At 43.9% G+C, this 17,206-nt stretch overlaps 2 protein-coding genes across 3 annotated transcripts in view; one reads left to right on the top strand and one right to left on the bottom strand.

Moving 5' to 3' along the window:
* lrmp (lymphoid-restricted membrane protein) overlaps positions 1-3,291 on the bottom strand; it is a 33,941-nt gene extending 30,650 nt beyond the window's left edge. The window contains 3 exon segments of the mRNA XM_042710156.1: positions 637-750; positions 1,335-2,105; positions 2,908-3,291. Coding sequence (XP_042566090.1) covers positions 637-750; positions 1,335-2,046 — 826 coding nt within the window. The 5' untranslated portion in view covers positions 2,047-2,105; positions 2,908-3,291.
* A 461-nt stretch (positions 3,292-3,752) lies between these two features.
* bcat1 (branched chain amino-acid transaminase 1, cytosolic) overlaps positions 3,753-17,206 on the top strand; it is a 14,829-nt gene continuing 1,375 nt past the window's right edge. The window contains exons 1-10 of one of the 2 annotated variants that reach the window (XM_031583364.2): positions 3,753-4,000; positions 4,759-4,815; positions 7,970-8,170; positions 8,770-8,880; positions 9,529-9,648; positions 10,138-10,298; positions 13,914-14,056; positions 14,358-14,443; positions 15,227-15,367; positions 15,911-15,982. In XM_031583364.2, coding sequence (XP_031439224.1) covers positions 3,950-4,000; positions 4,759-4,815; positions 7,970-8,170; positions 8,770-8,880; positions 9,529-9,648; positions 10,138-10,298; positions 13,914-14,056; positions 14,358-14,443; positions 15,227-15,367; positions 15,911-15,982 — 1,143 coding nt within the window. In that variant the 5' untranslated portion in view covers positions 3,753-3,949. Of the gene's footprint in view, positions 4,001-4,034; positions 4,206-4,758; positions 4,816-7,969; positions 8,171-8,769; positions 8,881-9,528; positions 9,649-10,137; positions 10,299-13,913; positions 14,057-14,357; positions 14,444-15,226; positions 15,368-15,910; positions 15,983-17,206 lie in introns of those variants that run through there. The other variant, XM_031583366.2, reaches the window with a different exon arrangement.

Raw genomic sequence — 17,206 nt, forward strand, 5'->3', positions numbered from 1 at the left:
GAAAACTGAAGTAAGTGTACACTATAGAGTATAGACTGGTTCCTTGGTGAATGAACCTTGACTGAGAATCATTGTGTAACAAGAGTACCTAACATGTTCTTACATTAAAAAAGAGAGCATTTCAAATGCTGTCTTTGTACAAAGAGAGCCAAAGGCATCAAACTGTGCTGTGAAGAGTAAAACGAAACAGACCAATGGAGAAAGGAGAGGGTTATGATGACACTCTTTCATGCATTGCTGTGTCTATTTCTTTCAGTCAAACCATGCGTGGCTTAAATCACATAGATGTCAAACACTTTATTCAAATAGACTGAGTGGCCTTGTGATTTATTACTAAGTCCCATTGAGCCACATGTGATACAATACAAAAAGAAGCATGGTCAAGAAAGAGAAGAAAATAGTAAATATCAGTAGATGTCTGGGCAACAGTGCAAGTGTGCATAGGCGTTTTTCACATTCTGTTACTTGTAGTTTCTAGTTTATTTTGGAATGTTTTAATCTAAAATACCTTTATAGAGCACCTTTAAAAGCCAAGTTCCTGAATAACGTTAGCATTGGCTAGTTGTCAAACCTATCTAAACCATAGGCCTCTGTGAATATATATATATATATATATATATATAAACGTGACTCCACCTCTGCGTTGAGTATCACAGGCGTGGAAGATGGTGTCCAGCAGATCCTCCTCACAGAGGAGACTGACCTCGGTCGTCATGGTCTCCTTGTTGGGATCTGAGGACGTCCGACCACCTGCATGAAGAAAAAAAAGCAAGGTTGATGTTATACAGCGTCTTCCACAAACAATGCAAATTCAAAGTACTTTTACAGCAGTGGTTGTGCAAATTGTTTGACATCATGGCACTGGATATCTGCTATCTATCCCTGCTAAGTTGCAAAGAAGGACATATGATTAGAGACAGTAGCTGGGTTTCTATCCAACATTTTAATGCAAATCTTGAGTGGAAACATTTGAAATCTGAAGTAGGGCTGATGGAAACGAGTTTATTCCCATAAATTCATATTTTACAATTTTGTTCAGTGTTTCCCTGAAAGTTGCCCTGACGACCTTACATTATGATCCCACAGCATTAATACTTGGAAGAGCATAAGACAAGAACACACAATTAAAAAAAATAAGTTAAATAACTATTAAATAATGTAAAAATGGGAAAAATGAAAAAGAGCAACAGTAAAAAGTAGGTTGATAGCAAATGGGCAAACTATTACCACTCTAATAACTCTAATACTATTATCCTTCCCATTGTAGATACAACTCAGACAGATGCTGACTATGGAGAAGACCTGGCCCAGTCTGTCAGGGGTCTACCACCTACCGTCTCCCATGGAGAGCCTCTTCACCACCAGGGCTGGGTAGCCCACATCACCCTCCAGCAGAGTGGAGGTATCTGTGGACCAGAAGTTTCGGTTGTAGGACAGCAGACTGTGCGTGGGGCTCCGTCTCCTCTCCCTCTCCCCCTCCGCCATGGCAGCTGGCGTCTCCCTCGCCTCGGGCTGCCTGTAGGGGGTGCTGCGTCCAAACGTGAAGTACCCGTCCGTCTCAGACTGGGGGGCCGCGGGCGTGGAGCTGGTTCGCTGCCAATCCCGTTTCTGCCCGAACCCAAAAGTCTGCCGGTCCATCAGCGTGCTGGTGATTGTGTAGGTGGCGTTGACTGGGAAGGGGGTCACCAGCGGTGAAGCCGCACTCGCCCCAAGGGTCGCTCTCCGACTCTGAGGCCTCCCGGGGGAGCCGGTCGGGGTCAACATGCCCGAGGCGACGGCGGTAGAGGAGGAGGAAGACGAAACGACGGTGGTGGACGCGACCGCAGCAGGGGAGTCGGGGTGCGCGGAGCGGTTGGCACGCTTTTTCAAGATGGACTCCAGGTTGCAGCGGAGCCCGGGCTGGGGGCTGTCGTAGCTGCTGGACTGAAAGCGGGGGATGTGGAAGGGCGAGGAGTCAGCCTCTTCGTTGCGGCGCTGGATGGTCTTCAGCTTGCGGCAGATGCTGTCCACGGGGTTGTGGCGGCGCTGAGACACGGCCAGGTCCATGGATGAGCAGACGACGAGCACAGACCTCTATCTGCTGGGAGACCAACGCACAAGGGCCCCTGAGCGGGAGAAACACACACAGGCAAACAAACAAACAAACAAACAAACAAACCAACAAAACATACTCCGCATCAATAAGAGTTCTGGTCTAAAACTAAAATGAATCAAACCAAGAATCAAACAGTCTCTTCAGAATGTCTTACTGAGAAATGTTGTCTTTTTCAACAAGTGTTTAGCATTACATTATGACATGAATCATTTGTTTTGACAACAAAAAGTACATATTATCTCGGCTGTTGATGTTTCCACACTCGTGGAATTCCACAGATAATAATTCAACTAATAATTGGATTTTGAAGATCATCAGCCTGTGAATCTCTACATCACATCACTTATTAGCAGACTTCATAGCTGTCCAATCAAATCAGCCAGACAACAGTTTCTGGTTGGGTTTTTTGCATGTACATTTTTTTCATAAATTCTTAACAACAAGAAAAAGGAAAGTCGCATGTTTTTACATTTTGTGTAAAAAGTAACCAAGAACATTAGATCCAGTAATACATTGTGTGGAAATGTTGTTCCAGCTGAGAATGATTTTATGAAGCCAGAACATCTACGTCTTGTGATTACTGAAGTCTTGGGCACAGCCGACCAAATACCACTGTATTCGTGAACAAAAAGGTATTCTGTCTAAAACCTAAAATAAATCTGAAACAACAGAACATCCTCTGCTGTGCCATCCCTTGGTTCACTGTGTGCATCCTGCAGTTGGATGCCTACTATACGAGGCCTACCTACCGTAAAACAAACAAACAATTTGCTGATTCTTGCAAATGGCCTCAGAGTAACCTTTTGTCTTACCCACTTCACACCCACCGTTAAGCTCTTGCCTTCTTATTTAGGCGTATTTGCCAATACGTATTGATTTAAGGAAGAAGACTCACCCTTTCAAATGAATTTTGGATTTACTGATACTATGACAAAATGTCTAGCCACACCTGACCAACTTCAATCAAGAGCGCCTGTGTGACGTTGCTAATTTAGGAGCACGAGACCAAATGCGCGCTGACAGCCAGTTAAACATTGCCCTCCTGTGGTCGAAAAAGTTAGTGTGTTTCATATATCATATAACCGAAAATAGGAAAATTCGCAAGGTTATAATGTAGCAAACTCTGTAGTGCTTTCTTTATAAGTGCATTTACTTCATATCATAAATAACCTATAACATTATAGGCAAATACTTTCATATAAGAAACTAAACAAATGTATTATAATAGATTGATGTCTGTTGTATGTAGGAGTGGTGGCCCAAGTGAAATTACATTATGGTTATAGGCTACTTATGTCTTCTAAACGGACACACATTCCATCTGAATGTGTGCTTCCAATAAGTCAAGTTAAATTGTAGGCTACCTGTCGGACTTCACATCATCATTTACACTAGGTTATTTGTGTCTCCCCCTAAGTTAGCCTGGACATTGTGTGACTATGCTTATCTAGACCATGAGGACAATCTGTCAGAGTCAGTCTACTTAACAAAACATACCCTCTTCATTTATTTACCGTTTTTTCCCCCTGGAATCGTCCCCTCCCTGTGAGTCATGTCATGAACTGAGCAGAATTGTTGCATAATGTGGTCTCTCTCACACACATAAAAGCACACACAATCCCTTATAGCCTAGTCAATTGACCCCAACTGGGCCACTGTGACTCGAGCCCGTGTCGTGTGAATGTAACGGACACTGTGAGGGAAAAGGCATTACACGTGTAAAGGTTGTAATATAGGCGTATGAAAAGTAAAGTGGTTCTGACATGCAAGAGTACAATAGGGTTGACAATGTTTAATCTGTAAGCGGTTTAACTCGGTGTGACAGAGTGAGCGGCTCGTATTTCCATATTCATCATGGCGAGTGTTCCAGCGCCCGCATCGGCCACGAGCGCTCCATCTCTCAAGGTAAACGCGAAAAGCAGGCAGGTAGCGCGAGTTCCCACGCTCGCGTTTAACAGGTGATATGTGTGTCGTCTATAGGATGTGCTCGTGACCAGACACAACCCAGCTCTCTCGCCTTTCCTTATAGCATAATCGTCGATTAGCCCGTGTGAGAGACAAACACGCACTGCCGCCCGTGAGAAGGATGCTGAATGTTAATCTGTCTTGTGTATGTCGTAATGGGTATTAAGTCTGCCTCGTTGTGTCAAATAATGTCACAGATATGACATTTGGTAGCTTAAATCATTTTTTGAAAACTGTCCTATTGGTAGATAATGTGACGATACGTCATGGTTTACGCGAATGCGTCCTTGAGCTGTTTATAACAAGTGCACCGGAGGCTCGTTGCTCGTTGTTATGCTCGTTACCCCTTTAAATGAAACTGCCTTCACAGGAATCATGTAAACAATATTCTGTTTACTAGCTAGCACTCAATTGCAATGTTATGTAACTCATTGAAAGTAACGTTGTGTGGTGACACAGTGTTGCGACACTGACGCACATTTAGGGGGTGACAGAAACGAAGCTCATACATTTTGCAGAGATGTCAGATCGTTGTTCAGGTGCTCTCTGTATCTCTCACAGAACATTCAAATGCGGACATTGGAGATGAAAAGTCAGCACAAGAACATGTTAAACGTATTGATTATAATTTTTAGACAGCGCTGCATTGATCGTGTATGTGTTTGTGTCTGAAATAGCCCATGCTCGCTTTTTTGCAGGGTACAGGTGCAGAGGTCTCAAGCAATGGCCTGGTTGACAACATCCACAGCTTCAAGGTAACTCCCACTCACCAACAGAAGCAGCCATACTAATGATAAAATAATAGATCCTTAATGTTTGCATAAATGATGACATCAGTGCAGATTGACTATAGTCAGTAAACTATAGTGGCACAAATGCAAGCTATCTAAAAGAATAAACTGTTAACAACAGTCACAGTGCTAACCTACCTGCTAAGCTACGTGTGTGTTTTGGATGGGGTGCATCACTTGCCTTTTGCTGTGGTACCAGTGGCAGCATTTTGGAGATTCTCTTGATTGCTAGAATAACAAAAACTTTAATCCTGACTGAAAAAGTCACAACAATGCAGAATCAATTCAAATCCATAGCATATGTTTGCCCATAGTCCTTCAAATACAAAACATCTGCTCAGAATCCTGCTGTAGCATCCATTCACAACTTGGCTGAAGATTGGTTGTTGTGAAGTTTACCAGGATGACATTTTGTTAAAATAATCCATGCCTCACCCTTTGTTTCTTGCTGAGGGTTGCCCCCCCCCCAATCTTATGCACGCACCCAAGGCCCCCCCCCTTTTCTGGGTGTTATGGGGGGCAAAGGCTCTGAGTCGGGAGTGGGCCTCTGGGTTGTCCAGAAGGTCCTGTGTTGACTGTACTTGGAGATCCAGTCTCAGAGAGCATGCTAATCTCTGTCAATCAGGCTTGAGGCTCCAGGCATGCTCCCTTTCGTCGCCTGTCCTCGCTTCCGCTCAGCACAGGTGCTGATGAGGAGTACCAGTAGTGCTGTGTGTGTGTGTGTGTGTGTGTGTGTGTGGGTGTGTGGGTGAGTGTGTGGAGGCACACAGAAGCAGCAGTTAGACACTATTTATTACACATACTGGCAAATGGTTAAGGGACAGACGCACACGTCCACACAGCACACACCAGAACACATACACACCTTCAAATGAAAGCATTTATGCAACTATTTAATGATGATTTCCAAATGAGTTATCCATATAAACTTCTAATGCCATTGGTTTCTGAAAACCATTAATTGTGTGCTTGTTTTCCACAAATAGTCATCTACTGCTGATAGGTTGCATGGCTGTTTTTATAGTACCTACCCCCTAAAGAAAAGCCTGCCAGGTGCTGTGTGTGTGTGTGTTAAGGTCAGTTGGGGTATCAGCTCCTCTGAGCTAGGAACAGGTAAACTGATCCTGAGAGTGCATTGTGTGTGTGTGTGTGTGTGTGTGTGTGTGTGTGTGTGTGTGTGTGTGTGCGTGTCATATTACCTCCTTGTCAACAAAATGATGAGTGAAAATGTAATTGAAGAGAAATTGGTCCTGGAATAAATGTCAGTTGTTCTTTACTTTTGCAAAATATATAATGGTCAACAAGAGTTTTTCTAACAACAGACCAGTTAAATAGTAAAAGGGACAGATAAAGAAGCCCCTAGTTCTTGTTCTGTATATAGTCATCACACTCCCAGTATTAGTGTTCCCAGCACTTGGAGTGGTGTTGGGATTATAGGCTGTTGCGCAAGTGGATGTAGTATTTATAGTCAGCTAATCACATGCCTCTCTCAGATCGCCAGGTGAGGTGACAGACCAGGCACATACATCACCGTGTCACACTGAAGATTTGTGGTGGTGTGGTGGATGTTAAAATCAAGATGGCAGCCACTCCTTCATCTCTCACACCCACACTTTTACTCGCTCCTTCATGCTCATATACACTCTACTACAACTCTACACTTACACACACACACACGCTCTCAACATCAAGGGGATATACTGCAGAACTGCCCACAGCTAATGTATGCACAGTAGCTCACTCATACACCACAGCATACACACACACACTGTTTTTGCTTTGCTGAAATACTTCTGGATTCCGCTGAATGGTTGTGAATGGGTTTGAGCAATTCTCTATCTCGCTGGCTCTCTACATCACAGTGAAATACTCCAGCACACTGAAATGTGGTTTAGAAGTAAGACAGTGAAATGTCACTGCCAGTGTTGTGGTCTCTGGTTGTTTGTCTTCTTGTCCTGCACGGGTGGATATATTAATTAAAGGGCATTGTGGTGGACAATTGTCTCAGGAAACATACCCTGTGTCTCAGAATTTGAACAATTCTTTGCTGTAAGGAAACACCTAGTGACAGATGAGAAGACTGATTGAGAATGGCCAGTGTGCCAGTTATGGTTCGATGGCTAAATTAAAAATAAATGTGAGAGTGTGTGTGTGTGTGTGTGTGTGTGTGTGTGTGTGTTGCTATGTGGCTCCATGTAAGTTTCTCGAACGAAACAGACAATGCTCTTTGCTCCCATGGTGGTCATGTTCCCTCAGTAATCTGGGATTACGGGTAATCCAGGAGCAGGGTTAATCTTGCTGGTGAATGACTGCAGTTTGGAAGAATAGGTCGATGGGTTGGACGTTGATGTGTTTCTACCCATCCCAACAATCACAGCTCTCCCGTTGGCTGTTTGCCTGAAGTCACCTTTCTAATGTTTACATTTAGTTGCTATATTCAGTCAATAAGCAGGTGGCTCAGAATTAAAGTGGTTTACATTGCAGTGAAAGTGAATGTCATATTCGCATGACCAATGTAAATTTCATTGAATCTGTGCCCCTTTTATAATCAGACTCTCATCTGAGTTTAAATTTATGACAGTAAAGGTGAATATAGAAGGGGATACTGCTAGGTTCCTGTAAGAGCAAGAAAGATATGATACTCTATACCAATACAACTTCTGGGGTAAGGCTAATGAATAGAAGCTGCTGGCTAAATTGCATGTGGGAAACAAACACATGGCAGTCCAATTACTATCTTGATATGAAACTACCAAACTCTGAAAAACATGAGAACACATTTTAGCTTTGCACACACTGTGTGTTTGAATGACCCTCGCTGTTAGGGTGTGAGCGCCACCTGATGGCCATGTTTTGAACTGCAACTGAAAGAGCTACTATAGCTACAAGCTCATTCATCAACAACAACACAGAAACAACACAAACACTGCTAGTTATTTTCAGTGAATTCACAGTCCTTTATAGCTTTGTGTGCATTGTATGGGGCAGTTTAGAAATATTCAAAGACTGAACTACAGGTATCTGCAAATAAACTACAAGTAACTGATGGAGGTGCTGCTATTTTCATACTGTAATGTGATGAAAGATGACTGCTACACATCTCAAACTGTTTCCCCAGGCGTCCGACCTGGAAATCGATCTGGCTCAGACCCAGAAACCCAAACCGGACCTCACAGGCCTCGCATTCGGTACCGTGTTCACAGACCACATGTTAGTGGTGGAGTGGAACAGCCAGGTCGGATGGCAGAGGCCCCGGATCCAGCCCTTCGGAAACCTGTCCATCCACCCGGCCTGCTCCGCCCTGCACTACGCAGTACAGGTGAGGCCCAGCTTACCTGACACCAGGTGTGTCTCAAAGGAACACATTAGTTTTAACTCTGTAGTGAGATTAGTTAGTCATAGTTCGATTGTTAGTAAGATAGTTTGAGATGAGATTTTTTTATCTAAAGTGATGTTGGCATATATCTGGTAGTCAAATGAAAGAAATACTTTCAAAACACAGTTAAACTAGAGTGGCACTTGGGGAGAGCAGACTTCCACTAAGGCCAAGTGGGGCATCTTGCAACGTTAGCGAAAGTGAAACTAAATGCGTGGTGCCACCCAGTGATTTGGATCATCTCCAAGCTGTAATGAGTTCTTCCTTGGCCTTTCCACCAAGACAAACAAACAAACCGCACCAAAAACATATGTTCAGTAGCCCTCAAACTCACTCATAGTTTGAGCAGGTGGAAAAACATGAATTATGTGCATCATAGTTAATACTCGTCCTTTAATATGGATGAAGGCCAACAGACAGACACACAGATGAAAAACAAGTAAACACACTAAATCTGTTCGTGGGAGATGTTATTCGATTGCTGTAGAGACAGATAAAACCTTCTGGATTGTTCTAACACAATGCCTGCTTTGTGTGAATAGTTGTTTGAGGGGATGAAAGCGTACAGGGGTGCAGACAACAGGGTGCGTCTCTTCAGACCAGAGCTCAACATGAACCGCATGCGGAAGTCTGCACATAGAGCCTGTCTGCCGGTACGACTACACCTACATTTATACACACGCATACTCACACAGGCCTGTGCTCACAGATACATCCCCAACACACACACACACACACACACACACACGCACACACACACACACACACACACACACACACACACACACACACACACACACACACACACACACACACACACACACACACACATGTGCTCCCAGATACCCCCCCCCCCACACACACACACACACACACACACACACACGTGCTCACAGATACGCTTCATTTAATCAGTCATTCAATACTGTCTGAGAGCCGTAGTCATATTTCACTCTTCTCTTCTTCATGTTCTGCTCATCTTTCTTTGCTCTTTTTCTCTTTCCCATCCTTTTCTCTTTCTGTCTTTCTATCTCTCTCTTTCTCTTTCCTCAACTCTCTCTCTCCATCTTTCTCTCTCTCTCTTTCCTCGTCTCTCACTCTCCATCTTTCTCTCTCTCTCTTTCCTCATCTCTCACTCTCTCCATCTTTCTCTCTCTCTCTTTCCTCATCTATCTCTCTCTCACACTCTCTCTCTCTCTCTCCGTCTCTCTCTCTCTCTCTCTTTCCTCATCTCTCTCTCACTCACTCTCTCTCTCTTTCCTCATCTCTCTCTCTCTCTCTCTCTCTCTCTCCCCTTGCAGGGCTTTGACAGGGCTGAGCTTCTGGAGTGTATCAAGAAGCTGGTGGAGGTGGATGAGGAGTGGGTCCCCCACTCAGACTCCGCCAGCCTCTACATCCGCCCCACCTTCTTAGGCACAGAGGTAACAGTGTGCGTGTGTGTGTGTGTGTGTGTGAGAGAGAGAGAAATAAAAGGAGGGAGTGTGTGTGTGTGTGTGTGTGTGTGTGTGTGTGTGTGTGTGTGTGTGTGTGTGGATGTAGTATGTATTAGTGTGTTAGTGTGTGTGTGTTTGAATGCCGGATGTCTTTAAGTTATTTAAATGTGTCCCCTGATCCCCTGAATTAAAAAAAATAACTCAACTGATAGATTTCTGTTGGGAACACCAGCTGTGAGAATATATGCATTTCTCTCAGTTCATACTGAGTTGTGTGTCGGCCAAACTTATCCTATTTATATGCATACAATCTATGCCTATGGTTGTGTGTGTGTCCATATGTATGTGTGGGTGTGTTCATATATATATATATATATATATATATATATATATATATATATATATATATATATATAATGTGTGTCCCTGTGTGTGTGTGTGTGTGTGTGTGTGTGTGTGTGATCTGTTTCTCCACAGCCTTCTCTGGGTGTAAAGAAGCCGTCCCAGGCTCTTCTCTATGTGATCCTCAGTCCCGTGGGCTCCTACTTCAGCACAGGGGCCAAGCCTGTGTCCTTGTGGGCCGACTCCAAATACATACGCTCCTGGAAAGGAGGCACGGGGGACTGCAAGATGGGAGGGTGGGGATCTCCTCTCCTCCTCCTCTTCTTCCTCTTCGCCTCAATTTTCCCCCTTTCCTTATCACTTCTCTCCTCTTCTCACCACTGTGTTACCTCCTCTTTCGTTCTTTTCCTCCCTCCCCGCTTCTCCCCTCCTCTCTTCATCTCCGGGCTCTTTGAGTCGTGATGTCATTCCAGAATGCAGACCTAGAATCTACATCGACTACCATTTAAAATGCCAGTTTGAGTTCATTACAACATTATCAAATGGAACCTTCAGTTGGCAACATTCTTTTTTTTAAACTTTGTTTTATTTCCTTTTATCAAATGCAGTCATACAGTACATCACATCCAATAATTTTTAACATGAAATTAAGTGCCACGGGTACTTAGTCTTGGGCTAGTGGGGTTAACAGTCCATGGATGTCTTGGGCCCAAGCCATCAGGAGCCAGGCATATCAGCATTGAGTAACACATTAACATTGTCCCAGTTGGCAACATTCTAATCACATATTTGTGATCGTACTTCTCAAAGGGGAAAGACTGTTAGAATGACTATTTAGCTAACAGTAGTTACTGCTCTATGGACTTCAAAGTGATATGTCATCTGAGGAATAGTTCCTGGATCAATTTAGTTCAATTCCCTCTTTCCACCTCTCCTTATTAGTAAAGGCAGAGACTGACCTCAGATCAGATTGTTGTGCTAATGCTGTATAAAGGTCATGCTAGCACTGCATCCGGAAAACACAGCTCTCTTTCATTCCAAGGTTGGCCAGAAACAATCGAACAAGCTAAATCCGCTGCTCTGTTGAAACCATTGAAGTTTGGCAACACCCATTTAGAAGGCAACCCCTTCAATGGCAGAGTGTAGTGACTGAGCTTATACTTGCAAAGCTGTTTGTAATCACACCACGCTGGCCGTTGCCATCATTGACCAACGATCACACGCTGCAGCTCTCTGCACTCGCACTCACACTGACCTAAATAGGTTTGGTCTAACACGGTTCTTTTACAGACTTTGTGGGGACTTGGAATTTTACCAGGGGTGGCTGGTGTTACATTTTTTTTTGGGGGGGTGGGTGGCTGGGTGTGTGTATTGGTTTCAAAGAAAAAATCTAAAAACAACACATAACACAACACACTGTAATGCGGCCTGCACATTTCTTAAAGACTCTCTGGTTAAAGTCAGCCATCTCAGTCCCCAGTCTCTTTTCCTTTGACATGGCATGGTCAATACATCCAGTCTGTGCTGGGCCATGGTATTTCAGAGGACGGTATTTGTTCTTTTCAAGCTTTCACTCTGGTCATGTCCACACAAACCCATTCTGGACAGGATGTGTTGATTTGTTGTGACCTCCTCATTATGCCTTCTAATGCCAATCCTGTAGCCTTCACCTCACTGTTCAGCCACGTCGGGGGGGGGGGTTACACAGAGTACATTTGTATGTATGAGTGGGAGGTTGGTAGGGTGTGTGTGTGTGTGTGTGTGTGTGTGTGTGTGTGTGTGTGTACACAGAGTTAATGTGTATGTATGAGTGGGAAGTTGGTAGGGTGTGTGTGTACAGAGTAAATGTGTATGTATGAGTGGGAGGTTGGTAGGGTGTGTGAGTGTATGACAGATGATGGGTGATGAAGTCTGAATGACTGGAAGCCATTCCACTCCAACCTGAGCTGCTTTCAGCAGAACAGAGCTCACTACCCATAATCCATCTCTTCCTCCATGTGCTGCTCCTGATCACAGAGACACAGATCAGAGAGATGATCTAGAGTGCGGATCGGCGTGCAGACGAACACCAGTCCGCGGACAGATTCGAATCTGCACACTTTGGAACCCTGATTCGAAAGTATGCGGATTCAGTCTCCGGATCCGGCCTGTTCGTGTAGACGAAAGGTCGACCCGGAGACATTTCTCTCCGGATTCAGGCAATCTAGTGTCTGTATACACGGGGTCTTAGAGTGTCCTCCTAGAGAGGTGCCTCTTTAATAAAAGGATTTGTCCTGTGGCAGAGGGGGGGATTAGACAGAAGGAGAAGAAAGAGAAGAAGGGGAGAAGGGGAGAGAGGATAGAGGTGGGGAGAAAACAGTGGAGAAAGGAGGAGCACAGAGATGAGAGAAGGGGACGAAAGGAAGGAGAGCAAAAGGAAGAGATGAGGTGCACAGGAGGAGAGCAGAAGGAAGGGATAAGAGAGGGAGAGATGGGGCATCAGGATGAGAGAACATCAAGTGCACAGGAGGAGAGAAGAGTAAGAGATGATAGAGGGAGAGATGATAGAGGGAGAGATGACAGAGGGAGAGATGGGGCATCAGGAGGAGAGAACATCAAGTGCACAGGAGGAGAGAAGAGTAAGAGATGATAGAGGGAGAGATGATAGAGGGAGAGATGGGGTATCAGGATGAGAGAACATCAAGTGCCGAGGCGAGAGCGGAAGAAGAGGCGACAGATGAGATATGGGAGAGAGGAGAGGAGAGACCTCTGTGTGTGTGTCTGTGTGTATTTGTGTATTGAAGAGAATGGGTGTATAGCTATGTCAGAGCTTGTATGGAATAAATAGGAACAAGTTTGGTTGTTTGCATGAGAGTGTGTGAGCTTGCCAGAACCCTTAGTCTCAAATCCGTCTGGCTGGATGCGTCTTCTTTCGTGCGGTTTGCATTTTTTCGAAAGATGTTTTTGATCTTGTCCCCCTGTCATCGTCCACAAAGATTCGAGGCCGAGCCTTAAGCAATGAAAGACATTACTTACATCCGCGGCTTCCACTTGAAGCCGCCATCTCCTGAACATACCTGTCAGCTAGCTAACGAGCAGGAGTGGCAGTCACGCATCCGTTGTTAATGGTGGATGTAAACAAAAAAGACTGCAAATTGTCCGATTCTTAGGTAAATAAAACCCATACAAATAATGGGGTGTCTGGGGTGCAGAGAGCTATGGTAAATCTGAAGCAGCCAATTAGAGAACAGACTCAGGTCACCTGTTTTCCAAAAGATGAAGGACATACACACTCATTGGCTGGCGCCCTTCACCCAAGAAGTAGCGTATATGCATCCACACAGAAATTAACCAAAAATAAATTTGGAACCGATTTTCCATGAATGCGGACACGACTATCGGGCGCATTGTACAAATAAACATGGTTTATGTCATGTTAATTATTTTGCATTATCTAATTAATTTATATTTAACATGTTTAAGTAGATTTTACAAGTAGATATTCTCTGGATAACTGGAAGGTGGCAGTAACCAGCTGGCACTGAATGTTACTACTCATTTCAACTGACGGTTTTGAAAACTCAAGCTTGGCTATTTGTCTTTCTTCTCCCTGGCAGCCCCAGTCACTTCGTCTCCCTCCTACAGTAGCCTACCTATGGCTTCCTGTCATCATTGCTGCAGTCAGTGTACTTGGATACATTTGCACTCAAGTCTCAACATTATATTGTGTGATAAAGAGGAAAGCATGAATAATGACTGTCTATAACAAGCCCACATGCCCAAACTATATTTGTACTGTTCTCTCAGGATCACGATAATTAAGTTACTATAGGCCAGAATAGTTTAGAACATTTAGTATCTCCTGTCTTCTAGAGAGCCTCTCTGGTCTAGAACATTTTTGATTGGTTATGCTTGTGTCCAATCCTACACAGGAACTACGGAGCCTCCATCTTTGCTCAGTATGAAGCGGTGGATTATGGGTGTCAGCAGGTCCTCTGGTTGTATGGGGATGACCATCAGATCACTGAAGTAGGCACCATGAACCTCTTCCTCTACTGGACAAATGAGAAAGGAGGTCAGTGGAACTTTATTATGCATTATTATAACTTCATATTCTTAACCTACACAAGCTGAACATATTAAGTTTACTCTGCATGACTGAGAGTCCACATTGCTGTGTTTGTGATGGAAAATGCCCTTGTTGTTATGTACATTGTTTGGGATTTAGAAACAATAGTGACCTCTAGTGGAGAGATATTGTAACTGACCTCAGAAGTCAGACCAACCTGACTGCACTGCTCAGGTCTCCGTAGGTTGTTTGTATATCAGGAGAAGCAGATGGTCATTTTGCTTGTTTGTGTATCTGTTTACTTCAGAGGAGGAGCTGGCAACACCCCCCCTGGATGGCATCATCTTGCCGGGCATCACTCGACAGAGTATCCTTGAGCTGGCACAGAAATGGGTACGCTTTGCATTTGGGCATCGCCATAGAGACCCCACAGAGACCTTTTTTACCATAATTAGGGAGCTTCTTGTCTGAGTTGGACGAGAACTCTAGATGCATTTTATTTTATGTAGATTGAATGTCTCATCCATACTGTCAATAGACAAGCTGTCTGTTCATGTACATATTGAGTGTAACACTGTGTATTTGGGTGAAGTATAAGGGAAGCATATGGGAAGGTTTTGTGTGTGTATGTTCGTAGGGAGGGACTAAAACACATGGACACATGTGTTTAGCCTATGTATGTGTGTGTGTGTGTGTGTGTGTGTGTGTGTGTGTGTGTGTGTGTGTGCGTGCGTTTGTTTGTTAGTTGTGGTCTTATTTTGTTGTTGTTTTTTAGTTTGTTTGTTAGTGGTGATCATATTGGCAGCTTGCTTACGGGACAAATGGGTCAGTTAATGATTTGCCTACTCTGTCCGCAATCTATTTTTGAACACTTGGCAAGCCCGGTGCCCAAGCCCAGTGCATATGTTAAGCTGTTAAGTTAAGTTATGTTAAGTTTTACTTGCAATACAATCCTTCTTTGGCCTTCAGCAGTGAACAATGCCTATGCCACTGCAGACTATGCTTCCCTTAAACAAGAACATTACATTACTTTTACATTCTGTAAAAGAAAAAAGAATGTAAAGCAATGCTTTGGAGTAGGTTCTGTATCCCCTCTTTTAAATGAAAGGAGGGCTTCATACACTAACATAGTGTGAGGTAACACTACCCTCTGAAACAATCTGCCCATCCTCTCAGAGAGAGTTTAAGGTGTGTGAGCGCTACCTGACCATGTCGGACCTGCGCCATGGACTGAAGGAGAACCGGGTCAAGGAAATGTTTGGTTCTGGTACCGCCTGTGTGGTCAGTCCGGTTGGACGGGTTCTGTACCAGGGAGAGGTGAGTCTTTATGCAAATACTGCTGTCCCATTCCTGTGTGTTTATACATTACACACATTATCCCATTGCATTTGGTAATACATTTAGGGTTACAGTTATCATCCCAATACATCCATTGTCTCTCATACTATGTCTTTAGTACAGACACTTAGTTCATTTTTTTAAAATAAATGTGCACAGCCATTAGGTCATAGTGGACTCTTTTAAGTATTCTAATTTTTGTACTTGTCTAATTGTTGTCTGTGGTCATTCATGGTCAATATTCATATCTAATCATTAAACATTACCGAGACGGATTGCATCATTATGTTTTTAATTCACATCAATTACCATATATCAAATTAGGATATCATTGCCATCATCGTTGCAGTAATCTCCTTAATGACTAATTTTCATGCTAGTAGCAAGTGATGTTGGTGGTTTGTAATGATTTCTGGACAAAGGGAGTAATTGAACATTAATGGCCAATCACCAGTGATTGATTGGTATGGCGGGTCATTAGTGGGTGGGTGTTGTAATTGTTCTGGTCGGCTGGTGTTTCAGAACTTGCAGATCCCTTGTCAACAGGAGAACTCCCTGGCCTCCAGGCTAATGAAGGAGCTGACAGACATACAGGTGAGAACATTTGGGTGCATGAGCGCGCGCGCACACACACACACACACACACACACACACACACACACCACACACACACACACACACACACACACACATGCTCACACGCACATACACACACACACACACACACACACACACACCACACACACACACATGCTCACACGCACATACACACACACACGCTCACACACACACTCATATGCACACAAAGACTGACATGTCCCCCTCATGTTCACAGACACGTGTATGCACCCGTGTCCTCACTCCCACAGACTCAGTGAAAAGACCTCTGTTGTATCACTTTCTATTAGTCTTTCTCCTTTGGTCCAACTTGGCTTCTTACATGAGCCTGTGTCAGAGGGAGAGCAATAATGAGGGGTAATAGGATCCTTGCTCTGATCCTCGACCCAATGAAAGCTCTTCAGAAGGTTCTGGTTCTTCTATAGAGTATGAGAGTAACCATCGTCATTTTGGATGTGGTGGGTTAGCATTTTTTGCGAGTTCTGTTTTAAAAAAAATAATCCCTATGAGAGAATGAATGGGGTTTTGGAAAATCATCAAAATAATGCCCATGGCAATTGAATAACTGCTCGAGAGACTCTCCATTTGATTCTGTTCAATAAAATGCATGTGTATGTCGTATAGACACATAATATCTATAAAATATGCCTGTTGCTAGTCCTCTGCTAACAGCAAAAAATAATGGACTAGTCACTTTTTGATAGCCACGATCTGGTGCATTGTATAAGTCAGATGTTTTTATCGTGCTAGAGCTGTGACGTTAAGTTTCATAAGAAATCAAGAGGTCTGAGTAAAGAGTTGTCTGTGTCCATGGATACCTCTCTAGAGTCCAACGTGCTGTTTGAGGCAGGGGCAGGATGTAGTCCCTGGAACAACACCTTCATTTTTACCACCCAGTAGAATCAAAGAACATCCAGGGTATTCTTTGGTGGAATCACAGTTCCTGTCCAACCACACTATAATATACACTCCTAATATATCTCCTTCATGCTCTTACTGGTCTTAGAACACTCACAGCATCTACTCTCCTGGTCAGCAGTCAGCACTGAGTTCAGGCAGGCATGAGAACAGCTCAGTGATGAGAGAGAAAAGGAGAGGAAGTCTGCGTGTCTGTGTGTGCATTGTGTCTGTTTCTCTGTGTGTGTGTGTGAGAGTAGATGTCTTTATTTATTGTGTGCATCTGTGTGTATGTGAGTGTGT

This window comes from Clupea harengus, chromosome 16 (genome assembly GCF_900700415.2).
Source record: "Clupea harengus chromosome 16, Ch_v2.0.2, whole genome shotgun sequence".
Taxonomy (NCBI): Eukaryota; Metazoa; Chordata; class Actinopteri; order Clupeiformes; family Clupeidae; genus Clupea; species Clupea harengus.